Raw genomic sequence first — 19,702 nt, 5'->3', positions numbered from 1 at the left:
AAAAAAATCCTGTAATGAAATGCAGTTTTGTGGCAAAAAGATACAGCAGGGAGGCCTTACTTTGAAAATACCATTGGTGGCTGGGACAGGAGGATCACAAGTCCAACTCAGCACCTTAGTGAGCCTTGTATCTAAAAAGAAAAGGGCTGAGGGCCAGGGATTTAGCTCAGTGGTGCCGCCGCCTGCCTCTCAAGCGCAAAGACCTGAGTTCAATCCCCTGTACCAAAAAAAAAGAAAAGGGCTGGGCAGGTAGCTCTGGGTGAAGGCCCCAAGTTCAAGCCACAGTGTGGCAAAAAAGAAAAGAAAGTTTTGTTTCTCTGTGGGTTCTGCTTCCACTGATTCAACCAACTATAATCAAAAATGTTTTAGGGCTGGGGATTTAGCTCAGTGGTGCCGGCACCTGCCTTGAAAACACAAGGACCTGAGTTCATTCCCTGGAACAAAAAAAAAAGTTTTAAAAATTGCATCTCTACTGAACATGACTGTACAGACTTTTGTCATTCACCAAACAATACAGTGTAACAACTACATAGTACATATACTGTATTAGGTATTTTGAATAAAGATTAAAGTACATGGTAGGTTGCATGTAAATCACACACAGATACCACACCATTTCGTGTGAGACTCTTATTTCTCAGATTTAACATCCACAGGGACCCTGGAACTGGTCCCACACAAAGGACAACTGCTGGGCCCTAGCACGGTTTTGCTTCCTTGGATCATAAACATTTCTGTACATCATTTTCCTAAGAAGACATTACAATTATTCCAGGCAGTTTTGGGGATCTCTGGAACACAAATTAACACCTACTCTGTGTGTGTGTGTGTGTGTGTGTGTGTGTGTGTGTGTGTGTGTTACTGTGGAGTGCATTCAGGGCATGTATACCGAGCTGCATCTCCAACCACAAATTAACACCTACTCTGTATGTGTGTGTGTGTGTGTGTGTGTGTTACTGTGGAGTGCATTCAGGGCATGTATACCGAGCTGCATCTCCAACCAGCTTTTTATTTTTGGACAAGCCCTCACCAAGTCTCAAGTTGCCCAGGCTGGGATTGAGCTTCCAACCCTTTCACTCCTGGCTAATGCCTACTCTTAAGCGGCCTGGTCAAACTAGGATGGCAATGTGGTCATTGCCTTTATTTCTCATTCTGGTTGCCTATTCAGGTGGGATCTTTTTCTTTTTAAAACAGGCTCACTACATAGTTCAGGCCGGTCTGGAACTATGTAGCCCAGGCTGACCTCAAACTCACAGCGATCCTCCTGCCTCAGCCTCCTGCGTGCTGGGATTACAGGTGTGCGCCACCATACCTGGCTGGATGGGGTTATTTGGGGTAATTCAGATAAGCATTTCTCCCGATGCACCAGTGAACTGTAGGAAAACACTCTTCCTGGCTTAAATTACTTTACTTCTGAGGCTGAGCTTCAAAGACATAGCAGAAAAGGGAGTCCTACTTTCTGTGGAAGTATTCATGCTAGGAAGTGAGCAGCTGAGAATGGAGTGAGCTGAAGTTTGAGTTTCAATAACCTAAAGGATTGAATAAAAGAAAACTGGGTGGCGAGAACAGGAAGCAAAGGAGTTGAGCCTGGTTTCTGAGCCCTGAGCAAACCTTCCAAACTTCAAAGCCTCAGAAATCTTTAAATAGCAACTATGGTGCCTTTAATGGGCAAGCTGGGGTGGGGCCAGATCCTGTTTCAGCGGAGCCAGGACTGGTGTTGCCAACTCGGCTGCCCGGCTGGCTGTGCAGAGCACTGGGGGCAGGGGCTTCGTGCTGAACTGAGAGCCGGGGCAAAGGCAGCTGCCAGAGAGCCTCTTTCCATCCACTGTGCCTGAGATATGGTGGCATGAGCTGCTCCTCCCTAGAAAAATTTAGGCTTAGGAAGGTTAGTGGGGTCGGATTTGAAAATTAGTTGAATGTAAATTTGCTACTTTACCTGAACACAGTGTCTTTTCTCCAAACTTTGGACCTCTTTCGAGGTCTTTCTCCAGATTGACATCTGGTTTCCTTTTTTTTTTTTCCTTGTGGCGGTGGTACTCAGGATTGAGCTTTTCGATTGAGCTACATCCTCTGTGCTTATTTTTTATTTTAAAACAGCATCTTGAGCCTGGCATGGTGGCACACACCTGTAATCCCAGTCCTTGGGAGGCTGAGGCAGAAGGACATTGTGAGTCAAGGCCAGCCTGGACTACATAGTGAGTTCAAGGACAACCTGCTGTATAGTGAGACCCTGTCAAACAAAAAATAAACAAAACCACAGTATCTTATCACTAAATTGCCCAGTCTAGGTTCAGACTTGTGAACCTTCTGCCTCAGCTTCCCAGAGTGCTGGGATTACAGCTGAGCACCACAATGCTTGGCTGCTTCTTCCTTGACAGGTCAGACAGGGCTGGCGTGGGCATACAGGCAAGTGAGTAGAGGCCAGCAGAGGACACAGGCCCTTACTGCCCCTAAATATGCTATCCTAACCTCAGCAAACAGGGTCTGCCCCCAGCACAAGGCTGGACTCTGACAAGAGAACTGGTGGCAGATGATAATGGAGTCATAAGTTAACTAGGGCAGGGTTCTGTGCAGAATCTGAGGGCAAAGATCCAAAGGTCCCCTCCTCTGGCTATAAATCTACCTCAAAAGTTCCTGCCTGGCCCACTTTGTTCACAATGGCAGGAGCCAGAAGAAAGCACAGATGCAAGCTTTGCTTTTGTTTTCCTTGCTGGTCTCATCCCAGGCTGGGTCCCCTACTGCACTACTCTGTGGTACCTGGGCACAGTCCCCATCCAGATCCAGGGGCAGAGCCCTGGCTGAGGCTGCCCAGGACCTCAGGAGTGGTGTGAGAGCAGCAGTTCCGGTCTACGGAGGTTGGGGCAGAACTGCTTGAGCTAGAAGTTTGGGGCCAGCCTGGGCAATGTAGTGAGAACCCAACTCTTAAAAAAAAAGAGCTTGGGCCCAAGATCTAGCTCAGTGGTTCCATTGCCTGCCTTGCAAGCACAAGGATCCAAGTTTGATCCCCAGTACAAAAAAAAAAAAGAAAAAGAAAAAAAAAAACTTGGGCTGGGGATTTAGCACAGTGGTACCGCACAAAGTCCGCACTCAGGAGGCTGAGGCAGAAGGGCTGCTTCTAGGCCAGCCTGGGCTACACAGTGGCTTCAAGGCCAGCCTGAACTACATAGCAAGACTCTGTCTCAAAAACAAAAAACAAAAAGAGGTCAGATGACCTGTCATATAAAGGTACAAGATCCCAATGATGAATGTAACTGCACTGTATACCTAAAATGTACCAATAAATTCAATGATTTTAAAAAAAAAAAGTCAGGCACAGTGGTCTGTAATCCCAGGTACACAGGAGACCAAAACAGTAAGATTGCCAAATTCAAGGCTAGCCTGGACAATTTAGTGAAACCTTGAAACCCTGTTTCAAAATAGTCCCCAATTCGTTTGTGAGCTAAGAGTCTTCTACAGTTCACCTGTGAAAGTTTGTAACTCGAATGTTTCTAAGTTGGGGACTTACTGTAAATTTTATACTTCATCTTAGCCAAAAGGCCAAGAAGTGATTCCAAATAAAAGTTTTTAAAGGGCCAGAGATATAGCTCAGTGTAAAGGCCCTGGGCTCAATCCTCAATTCCACAAAAACAAAACTAAGTACTGCTGGGGCTGTACCTCAGTGGCAGAGTAGTTGCCTAGCGTGTGCTTCAAAGCTCTGGGTTCGATTCCCAATTCCATAAAGCAATAAAAGGCAACAGGAGACTAAGAAGCACAGAGTTGCACAGTGTGGCTTTGGGCAGGTTGCTCAGCATCCCCTGGTCTCAGCATCCCCAAATGCAAAAGCTAAACTCTCCTCCAGACCTGCTGGCCGGTCTTATAAGGCCAGGCCTGCAGACGGGGCAGCTCCCAGGCCTCCCCTCCAGAACCAGAAGCTGCCCATGGACCAAGCACACATACCGCAGGTGTGGGGTGAAGACGTTCCCCACAGCCTCCTCCTGCCTAGAGGTTTCTCTCCAAGCTGCTTTCTTCCCAGGTGGTTACGAGCAAAATGAGGTGACAGACAAGTACTTCATAAACCATCAAGTCCAGTACAAGCAAAGATTTGAAACAACGCCTGCCTTTACTTGTCTCCTGCCATCCTTACACACCCTGATTCAGGAAAAGTACTACAGACCGTGGTATGCAAATTCAACTGCTGCTCAGCTCCCCCATGTTGTAGTTTTATGGGAATTTACATCAAGTTGCCAAACCTTTCATTTTTTAAGAAAAGCAAAAAACCTAGATTTTTGTGTTCAGTATCTGGATGTTAAATGCTTGCTTTTTAAGACAGGCTGGCTTTGAACTCGCTATGTAGTCCAGGCTGGCCTCAAACTTGTGATTACCCTGCCTCAGCCTCCCAAATGCTAGCACTATAAGTAAGCATCACCACATCCAGCTTGATTTTTAAATCTTGACCACTAATTTATAACATTTGAAAATACTGCTTGCATAAAAGTAAATAAAATACTCACAGGGCCAATTCAGGACTGGGCTACCAGTTTTAACTTCTGTAAAGAGACAATGGGTCAAAGCCAGGCACATGGCACATGCCTATAATCCCTGAGCAACATGGTAAGACCACTTCTTAAAATAAATTTTATATTTATTTATTTATTTATTTATTTTGAGGCAAGGTCTGCGTATTGCAGGCTGACCTTGAATTCATGGCAATTCTTCTGCCTCAACCTCCCAAGTGTTGGGATTAAAAATTGTATGCCACCATATCAGGCTCTCAAAATAAATTTTAGAAGGGCTGGGTGGCTGGGCCTGGTGGCACATGCTTGAAATCCCTGCACTCTGAGAAGCTTAGGCAGTAGGCTCACAAGTTCAAGTCCAGCCTAGGCAACTTAACTAAATAGTGAGACTTGTCTCAAAATAAAAATAAAATAAATAGGCTGGGGATGTAGTTCAGTGTGAAGAACCCAAGTTCTCTCTCCAGTACCTCCAAAAAGGGAGGGGTGAAGGGGGGCTGGGGATGTGACCCAGTGGTAACATAACCCAGTGGTTTCTTAGCGAACCTAAGCTCTGGGTTTGATCCCAACACCAAAAGAGGGGAAAAAAAAAATGCAGAGTCAACAAAGTCCTCATCATGGTCTAGTGGCGTTCTCACCGTGGCCCTGCCCCGTAGTAGGGAGCTCTTCTAGTCTAGTCTGGGGCAGCAGGGAGCAAAGTATCAGCAAACAGAGATGGTGAGGGCCTGCGAGGTGCCCCAGTCCCCAGTCCAGCCCTCACCAGACTGCGGCTTTCCCCACAGCTGTCCCAGAGGCAAGCCTAGCCCACCTGGGGGCCTCTTATCACTTCAGAGGTTGTCTCCCACACTCCTGGAAAATCTCTGGGTAGTGCTGGAAGCCCACAGGTGGGTCCAGGTCCCCTGGGCCAGGGGCCAGTGGTATAGGGAGTCCACTGGCACCCCCACCCCTGGGGCCCCCAACTCTTGGGCGATGGACCCACTGGTGCTTGGCCATGGCTGACTTCTGGCCAAAGCACCTGCCACACTGAGGACAGGGATAGGGGCGCTCGCCACTGTGGGTTCTCCTGTGGGCGACCATTTCTGAGCTCTGCCGGAAGCAGCGCCCGCAGTCTGGGCACGGGTAGGGTTTCTCGCCCGTGTGGGTGCGGACGTGGCGCCGCAGGTCTGAGGCGTGGGCGAAGGCACGGCCGCAGTCTACACAGGGGAAGGGGGTCTTGCCGCTGTGTACACGTTGGTGCTGGTGGAGGGCAGAGCTCTGGCTAAAGCAGCGGCCACAGTCAGCACAGCGGTAAGGCTTCTCGCCAGTGTGGACCCGCAGGTGAGTGGTGAGAGCCGAGCGCTGTGTGAAGGCCCGGCCACAATCAGGGCAGCTGTGGGGCCGCTCCCCTCGGTGGATGGCCCGGTGCTTGCTCAGGGAAGAAGCTCGGCCAAAGCCCTTGCCGCAGTCAGGGCACTGGAAAGGCTTCTCGCCTGTATGTGTGTAGAGATGCTCTACCAGTGTGGAGCGCCAGGCAAAACTCTTTCCACACACATAGCAGGCATGACGCTGGTCTGCTCGAAGGACAGCAGGGTGGGCTCGGAGAGGAGGGCGGCCCCGGGGATGCACTTTGGAGGGCCGCTCCATGCCAAGCAGGAGGCCAACAGAGGAGGCCTGGGGGCCCTTCAGCCCAGGAGGCCAAGAGTCCAGAGAAAGTGTCTTCTCCCGTGCTTCAGTCGCTTCCTTTTCTTTTTTCTCATTTCTAGAATCTGTTGGGAGATAAAGGGAGAGCTCAGACTGGTTCATCCAGGTCCTTGAATCCCAAGTTCTGGCATGGTGACACGCAGTCCTCTTGGACACAGCTACCTTCTAGACCCTAGGGTGCCCTTAGAACTTAGTGCAGCACAAGCAGGGAGAGCTTGCAGTGACACCTTTCATCAGCTGGAGAGACAGAAAGGGAGGAAGGAACAGGATATTGGGCCTCAGGGATGCAGAAATGGAATGCAGAAGAGCAAGAGGTGAGGGACACCTGAGCTGCAGCATGAAAGTGAGGCTGGGCATTTTGCAAAGGCTGACAGGACGAACTGAAAGAAGGAAGGAACAGAAGGCAAGAGAAAGTAAACACGGGAGGCGGCAGAGCTTAGTGACCAACTAGAGGTGAGGAGCTCAGAAGGGTACAGATGCAGGCAGACCCGGTAGGGCATAAATAACAATACACCCTCCCTGCAGATGTAATCCAGGAGCCAGGCTTAATGGCCTCCGCCAGGAAAGTAATTTAGGGAACAAACGGCCAAGAAGAGAGGTGGGGTTGGCAGAAGGCAGTCTCCATGGGCCCAATATTCAGTAATTTCACCTTTGTCTGCTTCTGTTGGCCACTTGGGCACCTCTGGATCCTGGGCATCTGAATCCCACAGTTCGGACTCTCGCTCCACCCAGGAGATCAGCGCTGGCTTGGCGCCTCCGCCTCCTCCTAGGGGAAAACAATGCAAACCCCAGGATTCGAGGAGGTTACCCCACAAGGTACCCCCGCCCCCCGCAACGTGCAGGACCCAGAGCAGCCGCGGAGTGTGGGCCAGGCGGGATGCAGGACCTCACCGAGAGCGCTCAGGAGGACGTAAGTGTCTCGCATCACGTCCCGGTACAAGGCCCTCTGCGTAGGCTGCAGACACCCCCACTCCTCCGGGGAGAAGTACACGGCCACATCCGCGAAGGTTATGGCCCAGGGCTCCCAGCACTTGGGCCCTGCCTGGTACCGGGCCCGAGGAGGGAGCGGAGCCAAGGGCGGCCCCATGGTAACCACCAGCGCGGGCAACAGGACACTGGCCTCTCCTAGCGGGTCTGGTCACACGCGGCCACCCAGCCCGGCCCAGGGATCAGAGGGCAGGCATCAGAGCAGCAACAGGGCAGAACCGGCCTCTCGAGAGTCCACTAGAGTAGATAACGACTGATACAAGAAGGTACATAATCAGAATTTAGGAAAAAATGGCGGCAACCCGGCCTCTCGAATTCCCCTCCACGCAGTCTTGCCCATTGTGACGCCAGCCAGGCTTCCCCGGATCGCTTTGACTTCCCGCCCTCGTCCAAAATGGCCGTAGAGGCTACACGTGCCAGTCTAAGACGTCCGCCTCGGCGCACTGGCTGCCGGGAAGAGGCGGGGTTCCTCCGCGAGCGCAAGACGACTAGAGAGAGGGCGGTGCTTAGTGGGCTCCTCTGGACCATTAAAAGTCCAGTTCCGGCCCACTTCTCTCTTGTTCCGTCCTCTGTATCTCAAAAATCGGGCGACAGGAATCATCTTTAGTGTTGAGGTTTTGTTTAAGTGGAATAGGTAAAAGAAAACCTTTACTGTTGGAAGTTTATAGGAGAATGAAATGCGGCAGCAGTGCACTACGTCGTGCAGACGGCGGAGGAGGAGAAGAACTCATTTTCCTACAAGCTTACCTTCCCCGTGGGAGGACAGAGAGAACACTGGAGATTAATTTTTCACCTCTCAGTGCCCACTGCTCGGAAAGGAGCCGGAGCCCCCGGGCCTTGAACGGCGCCGGGCAGGGCTGGAGCTCTGGGGTCGCCCTCCCAGAAGCGGGAGGGCAGAGCGCGCTTCTGGGCCTGGCTGGCAGCGTGGGGCGTGTCGGGTCTAAGGGCGGCTCCCTGGAGTACACTGGGCCGGGTTGAAGGTCTTGGTGAACTGTGAGGTACTTGGGACTGGACTGGGGATGCGGGGTGTCCGCAGACGTTGAGATGCGGTACAAATGGGGTTCAGAGAGGGAAGCTGACCAGGTCATGGCCTGTGAGCCCCAGGGCTCACAATGGTTTCCAAGCAGAGTCCTCTGCTATCCCCTCCAGTGCGTTATTTTTTAATGACTGCTAGGAAGTGGATTCAAAGCTTACTGTCTGTTCCCGAAGGACTGCTCATAGCAGACGACAGTGTCAGTCCTACCAACCGCAGAAGCATCCACCTCCCAACCCCGGAGCCAGCCCAGGCCCCAGGCTCACCAGGCAGGGTGTTACCAGGCCTCAGAACAGGCGCATGTGAGGGCCGGAGCAGTGGCATTGCATCTGCCTGGCATGTGCAAAGTCCTGAGTTCAATCCCCAATACTGAGGGAAAAAAAAGGCACACCTGCTAGAGGGTAGAGAGCCTATAGTCTTGAGGACAGAAAAACCAACTACCTCCATCCTAAACGAGTTCACACACTGTTGCTCACTTAGAGCTCGGGTGATGCATATGGTGTGGCCCCCGTGTATTGATAGAGAAGTGCTGTACAGTAAGACAGGGCCTTGCCTTTTTTTTGTGTTTTTTTTTTTTGTTTTGTTGTGGAAATGTAAATTTGTGCTGCTGGGCTCCTGCACAATGTATCGTAATGGTTTCCCACTCTGAACTGTATGACATTTCAGGAATGTTCTGTTAAACTCTGCCCCTCGCAGGAATATTCTGCATCTCCATCCCTTTGGTTCGGAAATGTTCTGTAACTCCATCCCTGCTTCAATGAGCATGCTCACATCGCATGTTTCAGGAATGTTCTGTAACTCCGCCCCTTTGCTTCAGGAATGCTTTCTAGCTCCACCCCCCACATCAGTGAGCATGCTTGCCTACCTTGTAGATCCCTATATAAGGAGGCTGTCATTCCTGGGAGGGTGCTCAGACTCCCCTAGCCCACCTGGACACCCAGGTATAATAAAGGTTTTTTTCTCCATCCCTTCAACTGACCATCAGATTCTCCAGTCTTCAGATTTCGAGATCTGTGACCCAGAGCCACCATACTGAGCTGTAACACTCAGCCATGCCTCTGAGCGGTGGAACTTAGCTGTGATACTGAGCTGCTCTGCTCTGCTGCAACATTACCACTGTATACCTCAAAGATGACTGAATGAGAAAGAGGTCAAAACCCCAGGATTTATTGGGCATGATAAATTCAGGTCATCAAAAATTAGCAATACCAAGTTGCTGGGTGTAGTGGCTTATGTATGTAATCACAGCACTCGGCAGGCTGAGGCAGGAAGAATGCCGTAAGTTCAAGGCCATTTGGGGGTATGTAGTGAGTTCAAGACCAGCTTGAACTATATAGCAAGACCCTATCTCAAAAATGAATAAAAATAATACTGCAGCAAATCACACACAGATTCTTGCCCACAAAACATCTCTTTCCCAGCTCTGGAACTGAGACAGTGCTCCCACTCTTCATGTCTCACCTTTCTGGCTTTCTCAGACTTCGACTTTCCTGGGGATATGAAGCATCTGGACCCCACAGCTGGGGCTACCTCCACCGAAGAGTTGAGCACTGATTTGGGGACTGGGAATCCTGAGGGGAAACACTCATCAGTAAAGGACGTAAGCCAGGGGCTGGGGATTTAGCTCAATGGTTCCGCCTCCTGCCTTGCAAACACAAGGGCCCAAGTTTGATCCCGGTACCAAAAAAGGGGGGAGATATAACTGACCACCTGTGCACTTATTTAATGGAAATGTACCAGGCACCTCTGTATGCCAAGCATTTAGGTGTTCTGGTATTGCAGGCATTGTTTTGTTTCTTTTTTGAGACAAGGTCTCAATTTGTAGTCTAGGCTGGCCTTGAACTCAGTGACCCTCCCACCTCAGCCTCCTGACTGCTGGGATTGTAGGTGTTTGCCACCATGCCCAACTTGGAGACATTGTTGAACCAAGTATCTAGTCCAAATTTAAATTTCCAGGCCTGTTGGCGCACGCATGTTCTCTCAACACTTTGGTGACTGAGGCAGGAGGATTGCCAAGAGTTCAGGCCAGCCTGACTATATAGTGAATGAGTTCAAGCCCACCCTGGGGAAAATATTTTTTACATTAAACTGGAGATCTACCAGGTAGAATTCCACTGGCATTGGCAAAGGTTTTTGGAAGAACATCTGGGTGGATCGTGCTTAGGGCTATAAAGAGACCAGAGCCACAGTTACAAGGCTTCTAATATGGGGAATAACTCCTCAAATTTCTTGGAGGTAGCCTTTTAGGGCACTGATGGATGAGTTAAATGTCTAAGTATAGCCTAAGTGGAATCACACATCTGGAAATAAAGAATGATTTTTTTAGTTCGAAGGGATGTTTGCATGCCTTGCACCATTAAGACCATTGTGTGCCTGTAATCTCAGCACTCAGGAGGCTGAGAGGGAGGAGGATCGCTGCGAGGTCAAAGCCAGCCTGGGCTACATAGTGAGATCCTGTCTCAAAAAAAAAAAGACTGCTGCCTGCCTTGCAAACACAAGGTCCTGAATTCAGTCCCCATTGCCATGAACAAAAAAAAATGTTTTTGAAAATTGTATCTCAAGGCCATTGTGCGATACACCAGGGAAGCCACTTGAAGGAGTTTGGCTAGGGAAGTTGGGCCTTTCAGCGAGCTCGGCTGGGAAGTGCAGTGAGTGTGGAGGTGGGTCAGGCACTGGGTCCGGCCCACCCCAGCCAGTTCCCTTTTCCAAGATCTGGTTCTTCAGACCACCCCAGGACCGTTCTGGGAAGCGTAGCCCCCTGTACCACAGATATTGCTGCAGGCGCACAGGCACACTGCTTGTGGCCTTTGACCTCTGGCCTGTCTTTCTGGGCCTCCACCTATGGAGTCACAAGTAACTCCGCTCCTCAGAAGCTAGACACTAGGGCGGGAGTTGTGGAGTGTCCTGAGCAGGGAGCAAGGATAGTAATAATAGGCAGACACCGGTAGCCTTGTTAGATGCTTTAATCACGCAACACACTTCTCCTAACTACTGCCCATCAGTTGCTACTCCCTGTACCTGCAGAGGTCTGAGGAGCGCGACTTTCTTCTCCTGTAAGGTGATTCGCAGGTCAGCGTTGGCTGCGGCGAGCGTCCACGTCTCTGGGGGTGCACTCTGTGCTGGTGCCTTCCAATGTCCTGGAGCAGAGTCTTGGCTGTGACCTAGTGAAAGATCACAAATGGCCAGTGGCCACCAAGTCTCTGGGTCACTGAGTGCGACAAGCTGGTCTTCTGTGCTCTTTCCTTTGTACTAAATTCTAGGGCTGTGTGGCACTGATTCAGGCTTATCTATTACACATCAGGCAGGGGTTACAGATGGTCAGGATATCAAAGTCACACATCAGGCGGGAAACAGGTGGTCAAGGGTATTACATTACTTCACACAGGAGGGTCTTTTAAGTGCTTATATCAGGGAGCACCTCCTACACACACACACACACACACACACACACACACTGCACAGGCCCTGCATGGGCTCTCCCCACTTATCAGTCGTATTCAGTCATGGCCTTTGTCACGGCCTCAGCCTCAGTGACAGCTTCAGTGACTGCTGTCATTGGAAAAGGATGTAAATAATATAATGAATTTTGCAATAAATGTTTGCTCTCCACATGGAGGACCCCTCCAAGTCTCGGACACAGGAAGGAGGTTCAGATAGGGCTGCCCTAGGACAGCAAAACACGACAGCAAACTCGGTGGTCCCCAGGCCAGAAAATAAAGGCACCCTCAGAAAAGATGGCGGCACTTTAGCTTCTTTTCATGTTAGAAAGAGATTTGCCAGTTTGAATGTCAAATTTGGTGTTAGTAACCTGGTTTGTTCCCCCTCAAAACAGTAGTCTTTTTTTTTTTTTAACTGTCATCTGTTGCTATTCCTCAAGGGGCCTTGGCAGCGCTTCTTGCCTGTAGTTAAAATGGTGCCAGGGCCAGGGATTTAGCTCAGAGGTTCCACCGCCTGCCTTGCAAGTGCAAGGACCTGAGTTTGATCCCCGGTACCAAAAAAAAAAAGCAGAATAAACGAAATTAAGAAAAAAAAAAGATGGATGCTGCCACTTTGCTATTTGAGCTCAGCTCTGGATTAGGGGAAAACGGACAGATGGACCTTACACCTCCTTCCCGGTTTCTGCCAGAAGACCCACTCAGTGAATGGTGGTTTGAACTGTATTTTTTGAGCCAGGTATGCTGTCGCATGCCTATAATCCAAACACTGAGGCAGGAGGATCACTGCAAGTTTGAGGCCAGCCTGGGCTACATCATGAGTTCAAAGCCTGCTTGAATTACTTAGTGAGACTCTTTCTCCAAAACCCAAACCAAACAAAATGTATTCTTTGCAATCTCATTTTTGCCCTTACATACAGTTCAGGCGTGTTAGAGGCTGGGGCTGCACAGGTGGTAAAGAATTTACCACTAGTATAAAGGGTGGAGGGGGTGAAGGGAGGGCAGGGGTATGGGGGAAAAAAAGAGAACCAAGATCTGTCATGTAAGGGTACAAGATCCCAATGATGAATGTAACTGTACTGTATACTTAAAAAGCACCAGTAAACTCAATAAGATTTTTTAAAATATATAAGAAAGTTGAGAATTTATTGATAAACTGCAAGAGAACAGTGGTTGAGTCCAAGGACTGCAATGTCAGGGTGAAAGGGTGAGACTTTTATATTCAATTTTGATGAGAGGAAGAGTCTGGAAAAGTCTTCTGAGGAGTGCCACATCAGGTCTTGGTGGATCCCACCCATCCCAGCTTTAAGGATTGCCAGGTGTTACTTGAAGACTGAGTAATGTTTTGTTCAACAGGGTCTGTGCCCTTGGGGTTGCTAGAAACAGTGTTTCTGAATAAAATTATCAAACATAGAAAGACTGATTACTGTTAGTGGTCAAGTGGATCTGAATAAAATATGTAAGTTTGAGCTTAAAAAGGATTTTGATGGAGTGCTGGGATAAGGGAAGAAATGGTATTCTTTCTCTCTCTCTCTCTCTCTCTCTCTCTCTTTCTTGGTACTGGGGATCAAATGCAGGACCTTGGGCTTGCAAGACAGGCAGTGGAACCACTGAGCTAAACCCCTGGACCAAATGGTATTCTTCAAGACAGGACAAGTGAGGGCCAGGGATTTAGCCCAGTGGCACTGTGCCTGTCCCACAAACACAAGGTCCTGAGTTCAATCCCCAGTACCCAAAACAAACAAAGACAGGACAAGTAGATGATCTAGTGATGCATGCCTAGTTTTTGTGCTAGCTTACAAGGTGGAAAGCTAATGTTCAGCTACTGACTCATCACTTGGCTGCAGTGTGTCTTTAAAGAAACATTAGTGAAATGACCATGATTCTTCATAGTTAGTTTGTTCCTTTGTTTGTTAAGACAGGATCTCACTATGTGATTCAGCTTGCCTTAAACTTACTGTGTAGTCCAGGCTGCCCTCAAACTTGTGATTCTTCTGCCTCAGCATCCTGAGTGCTAGGATTACAGGATTACCTTGTCTCAAAAGGAAACAGGGAGCCAGGGATTTAGCCCAGTGGTGCCGCCACCCACCTCTCAAGTGCAAGCTTCTGAGTGTGACTCCTAGTACCAAAAAATAACAAAAAAGAAAAGAAACAGAGGACTCTCTTGCCCTTCTGCCTCCAATCATTAAAAGGCACAACAGTCTTTCCTTTCCAAGGACGCAGCCAACACATCCTGACAGTGTCTTGATTTTGGACTTCCCAACCTCCAGAACCGTGAGAATAGTCCTCAGGTGTGTTGTTACAGAGCAGGAGCACCATGACTGGCATATCTGATCAACCTCATCCTAAAAAGAGAACACATTTTAGGGACGTGGTTGTCCACCTACACATTTTCTTGTCAATTGAGACAACTTCCGAAGTTCAGGACTCCCTTACATTCAGGGAGAAAGGGACTTTAACACGACCTACTTCTAGCCAACCATTTCCATAGCAACTGTCTTGGGTTTAAATTGAAACAGCTGTACAGCCAGCCACAGGCCAGCTACCGGCCAGCAACAAGATAAATAAGATTCCTGTGAATACTGATGTCCCTGGGAAATGAGGCTACTCCACAGAGCCAAGACATCACTCCCTACCTCTCCCAAAGTCGTAACCAGACTTGTAGTAACAGCTGGTAAAAAGGAAAGGAGAAAATAGCAAAAATGCCTTTATTCCTGCCAGAGGTGGTAAATTGTACTTCTTATATACAGACATCCCAGAATAAAATTAGCAAAATAAAATAAGTTAAAATCAGAGGACACAGGGTTGGGCACCTTTCAGTGTCTACAGTTTAGAGTTATTGGAAAGAGGACTGAAGTGTGGGTGTTACCCAAGGTCAGATGACCTATGAATGATTGCAGGTCTTCAGAGTCCTAAGTGTGAGCCTCTGCCATCACCTCTGCCCGTCCTTCCCAGGTGGAACTGGGAACTGGCCTGTCCCAGAGAGGCTGAGCTCTCATTCGGAATGTGCTGACCCCTGCTGGCCATGTGAGGAGGAACAGGAATAACAATTTAAGAAGGTATGATGTGACTGGGAATGGAGCTCAAGGGTAGGGTGTATGCCTAACTGGACAAGTGTGAGGCCCTGAGTCCAATCACCAGACTGCAAATTTAAAAAAAAAAAATGATGCAGGGAGTGATGGTCCACTCCTGAAATCCCAGAACTGTGGAGGCTGAGGCAGGAGGATCACTGCAAGTTCAAGGCTAGCCTGGGCTACAGAGTGAGGTCAAGGCCAGCCTAAACTACATGGTGAGACCCTATCTCAAAAAAAAAAAAAAAGAATTAGATGACAGGACTCATTTGCTTTAATGTTCATTTGCTTAAATGAACTCAGGAGTTCTCAGTTCTGGGCTGTCCAACATAACTGTGGCCAACTACATGGGAGCTATGCATGGCTCTGTGATTCTGTCAGGGAGGGAGCCAGCTTGAGGGGCAAAGGGGCTGGGCGTCCAAGGGTCCAAGGTCCCCTGCTTTGCCAGTTACAATTGAGTAAAGAGACAAAGACCTCAGTGGATAACACATCATACTCACGAGTCAGATCTCGGACCCAAAGCCACCCCATGGAGCACAGTGACATTTTAAGGTCACACATTATGCCCACATCCGATGATATCAGAAAGGGGAGTTTAGGGCTGGGGATGTAGCTTAGCAGTGTAGCACCTGCCTGGCAAACCTGGGTCCTGAATTCAATCACCAGTACCAAAGGAAGGTGGGGGGGCTTTTTTTGGACTCCTAGCAGTGCTCCTGCCTTAGCCTCCCTGGCCCTGGGATCACGGCCAAGAGCATTCTTTACAGACCCTCCTGCCTGGGGTGGAGACCTGATTGAGATTCTTGTGTGATTAAGGTCCCTGAGGGAATATGACCAGTGAAAGAACCAAGGAAGACATTTTTGAGATACCAACAATCTGGTGACCCCAGAGTCATGTGCACAAGCATCATAATCACTACCCCTTCCTCAACCCCAGGAGTAACTTTTCTGTGCATAAAAATATCCAGACTCACACTTGGTGCAGATGCTTTCACAGCACTGCCTGTCCTTCCATTGGAAGGTGTAACCATATATCTTCTATGCAGCAATTCTACCTTACTTCTGTGTGGCTGCCTAAGGGCCTTTTTTTTTTTTTTTTTTAATACAGGGTCTCACTATTAAGTCCAAACTGGGCTTGAACTCACATCAATCCTCCTGTCTCAGCCTCCAGAGTGCTGGAATTATAGGCATGCACTACCATGTTCAGCTTGCCTCTGTGTCTTGACAGAATTGTTTCATCAAGAACCTGGATAAGCAAAATCCAGCAACTAGAGAAAAGTGGGATTTTAGGCCAGGTTACTGAGATGGAGCTGTAACGTGAGGTCGTGCAAAATGCAGGGATCTAGGAGGCAGAGAAGCTGCTTCTGTTCTCAGCCACAATTCCACAGTCACATAAATGAACATAAAATGTCAGGTTAATGCAAAGTATTTGAAAGTAAATAATACTGTATCTGAGGCTCACGTGAGGGGAGGAAGTTGTTTCAAGTGTTTGGGAGGTTTGGGAGACGCCCAGGACTGTGACAGCTGCCCTCACAGCTCCTCTTGCTGAAGCCCTTGCAGATCTAAGCCTGTGATTTCCTCGCGGTCCCTGTGCTCCCAGCCTGTTCCCTTTCCCATCCATCCAGCACTACAATCTGCTATAGGGAAAGAAGGACTGGGAAGCTGAGCGTGGGGGTGCACATCTCTCATCCAGCACTCAGGAGGCTGAGGCAGGAGGATCACAAGTTTGAGCATAATGTGGGCAACCTAGTGACTTAGGAAGACCCTGTAACAAAATAAAAAAGGGTGAAAAGGTAGCTCAGTATGAAGGCCCAGGTTCAATTCCCAGTACTGGAAAAAAAAAAGGACTGGCATATCAGGAGGTCTGGGCTCTGGGTCTGCCTCTGCTGTGATCCCAGCCATGTGATCTTCATCAAGTGGCCTCCTGTCAGGGCCTCGGCTCTCACACTGCTCTGCAGAACACTGCCCAGGAGATGCCTGGGGGAAGACACGGGCCCTTGGCCAGGTCCTTTGGTGTCCCCTTTAGCATACCTGTATTTAAGGTGCAGGGAAGTCTGCAGGAGAGAAACCCCCTCCACCCCACTTCCCACACACTGATCCACAGGCTTTCACAACCACCTTTCTACCTGAGGACCAAGCCCAGTGCCTTCATGTCCGGCTCCCCCCTGGCTTTTGTTTTGTTTAATGAAAAGGGGCCTCACCAAGCTGCCGGGACTACGATCACAGGTGTGTGCCACCCCACCTGAGCCAGCTGGTCTTTTTCAGACAAATCAGATCACCTTCGTACTCTGCTTAAAGCTAGGCAGTTTACAGGGAGCACATACAGAAGTCACCTTTGGGCCAGGGATTTAGCTCAGTGGTTCCACCAGCTCCCCTGTGAGCGCAGGGTTCCGAATTGGATCCTGGTACCAAAAGAAAAGAAAAGAAAGAAAGAGATATAGAAGTCACCTTCACAGGTAGAGAGAGCTGTGAGAGAAGCCACAGGGCAGCCTCTGCGAAGTCTGTCACCCTTTCTCTCGGGTACTTTCACCGAGTTAACTTCAGCCAGGAGAGGTGCACAAGCCTGTGATCTCAACACTTAGAGGCTGAGGTCGGAGGATCCACATGAGTTTGGGGCCAGCCTGGCCCTGAATTACAAAGCAAGACCCTGTCTGGGGGAAAAAAAAATCAACAACACAGAGTGCAGTTGCTAGGGGATGGAGGAAGGGGAAAATATACACCTAGTGTTTCATGGGTGCAGTATTTTGTAGGGAACGGGGAAATGGGATATTACTAGAACTTCTGCAGTAAGTCCTAATCTCCGTGAGCGACAAAAACACAAAGTGAATTGATTGATATATAGACAGAAAAGATAGAAAAATAAGAATTAGAGAAGAAGCTGAGCTTTGGGCCTCATCAGTGCTGCTCTGCGCAACAAAGACGAAAGACCCCAGGCTTGCCACACTTTTCTTCACTACATCGAGAGTAACAGATCTAACAGGTGACTCAGTGCAGCAGGGCAATAATCCTGGAACAGTGAGGAGCTGTGCTCCTCCCGGGATGTCCTCAGCTGGTATAATCCTGCCCTGGAGCATCCCAGCATCACTGAACCTTTGAGGTTTTAGCTGTGAGCGGAGGCAAAAATGGAGCTGTCTGGACATGCTGTAGCCAGCCCAGGCGGGAAACTAGGCCTAATCATAATGTTAATTGTGAAACGATTTTCCCCAAAATGATGTAGAACTGCTCCCGACAGTATTTCGCTTGAGAAGGATGAAAAAGTTCTACAGCTGGGCATGGCAGCAGCACACATGTAATCCAAGCACCCTGAAAGGCTACGCTAATCCAGCCTGGGCAATTTACTGATTTTGAAAGGCCTTGCCTTGGAATTAAAAGGAATAATGTGAAGTTCCTGCGGTCAATCCCCAGTACTAGAAAAACAAAAACCAAAATAGTTCGGTAGGCTGCCAGTGGTGTTTTGGTCAATAGCGGGCAGAGAATCCACACCACCTGGCACCCTTCTTAGTTGAGGCAAGTATGAAATGGCACGCGGAGGCAGGCAGACCAAGGAAGAGAGCGGCACTTAAGAGGACTGAAGGAAAAGCAGGTTTATTTGCTAGCTAGCAGGCCCAGTGGAAGTCCCCTTCCAGAGTCTGAACCCCATTTCTAAGTTTATTATCATATTTATCTGTTCTTTAGCCAGAGTGGGAGAACAAACAAAATTTTACAGAAGCAGAATTTAGGAAAGAGTAGGGAGGTGGAGGTAATGTTGATTTTTTACTCTTTTTCCAGTTTATCTTTAAGATGGAGGGCAGTAGGGAGGTAGACAGATGTTGTCTCGGGAGTTCTCCTCTGGGCAGTGACCTTCGTGGGTCCGGCAGGAGGGACCAACCCTGAGGCGGTCAGCGCTGCTCCAGCTGTGAGACAGCTAGTCTCTGCTTTGCCCACTGTCCCTTCCCATGTCAAGTACTTTATAACCAGGCTGCCTAAGGCCGCCTTTTTTCAGAACACTTCTCACCAGTCAAGGCTTGACTGCTCAAGAGCACTGAGCTGCACATAGAGCTGTTCGGCAGGACAGGATGTATTTCAGCGGAAAATACTTGCTAGCATGTGACAGGCTCTGGCACCTGCCCAAAACAAAGTTAAAATGGTAAACTTTATGTTCCATATACTTAACCACAAAACAAAAATCAATGGTTTCTCTGTGTATTTAAAACCAAATCCGACTGAGGATGTAGCTCAGGGGCACTGCACCTGCCTGGCAAGGGCAAGGTCCTGAGCTGGATCCCCAGTACCAAAGCAAATAAATAAAAACAACAAAATCCGCACTTGGCATCATGGCAAGAGCCTTGTGACAGCCCTGCCCTCCCTTCATCCAACTGTAGATCTCCACTCTGTCGCTATGACCAGCCACAAGTGTCCTTCCTGTGCCTCACCCACACTCACCCCCAGTGCAGAGCACCACCGCCCACCCCACCCCATCCTGCCTGAGACCTGCCCCCCAACTCCCACCCCATCTCCCTGGGTCCACATCTCTACTCAGGAAGTTCTGGGAACCAAACCAGAGCCCTCAGCACTTGGAGGTGCTACACTGTGGAGCTGCCTCTCAGCCACGAGGTTTCAGAGACTCAGCAGAGGCCGATTTCCTCTGAGTGCCTAGAATCCAGTGTGGGGGACCAGCCCCCACTAGTCGAACAGTACCTGAAGGAGAGAGTGAGGATTGAAAAGGATGCCTAGAATAGTGTGGGGGACCAGCCCCCACTAGTCGAACAGTACCTGAAGGAGAGAGTGAGGATTGAAAAGGAAAGACACTCTAGGCAGAGTGGAGACAAAAGACTCTCTGCTTTAATTGAGGCAAACCTGGTTCTTTTTATACACATTATTAGCAAAAAAGGTATTCATGCACTTTGGGCTGGAATGTGGCTTCATTAAGTTGATAGATTAGCTCCTTGTTAACCACTTCTAGTTTTCTGCATACTATTGTTAGGTGAGAGTTTCAGTTTCCCCACATTTCCTCCTTTTTTATTTTTTTAT

At 49.1% G+C, this 19,702-nt stretch overlaps 1 protein-coding gene across 1 annotated transcript; it reads right to left on the bottom strand.

Moving 5' to 3' along the window:
* Positions 1-4,658: 4,658 nt before the first annotated feature.
* Positions 4,659-7,552, bottom strand: Znf764 (zinc finger protein 764). The gene is made up of 3 exons (XM_010617404.2): positions 7,062-7,552; positions 6,820-6,936; positions 4,659-6,235 (listed from the first exon to the last, which is right to left on the bottom strand). Exons 1-3 carry the CDS (start codon positions 7,255-7,257, stop codon positions 5,313-5,315), a joined length of 1,236 nt encoding a protein of 411 aa, XP_010615706.1. The 5' UTR covers positions 7,258-7,552; the 3' UTR covers positions 4,659-5,312.
* Positions 7,553-19,702: the final 12,150 nt, after the last annotated feature.

Source organism: Fukomys damarensis, unplaced genomic scaffold (genome assembly GCF_012274545.1).
Source record: "Fukomys damarensis isolate Sample0158 unplaced genomic scaffold, DMR_v1.0_HiC HiC_scaffold_34, whole genome shotgun sequence".
NCBI classification, from domain to species: domain Eukaryota; kingdom Metazoa; phylum Chordata; class Mammalia; order Rodentia; family Bathyergidae; genus Fukomys; species Fukomys damarensis.
This window is presented reverse-complemented; position numbering and strand designations above follow the sequence as displayed.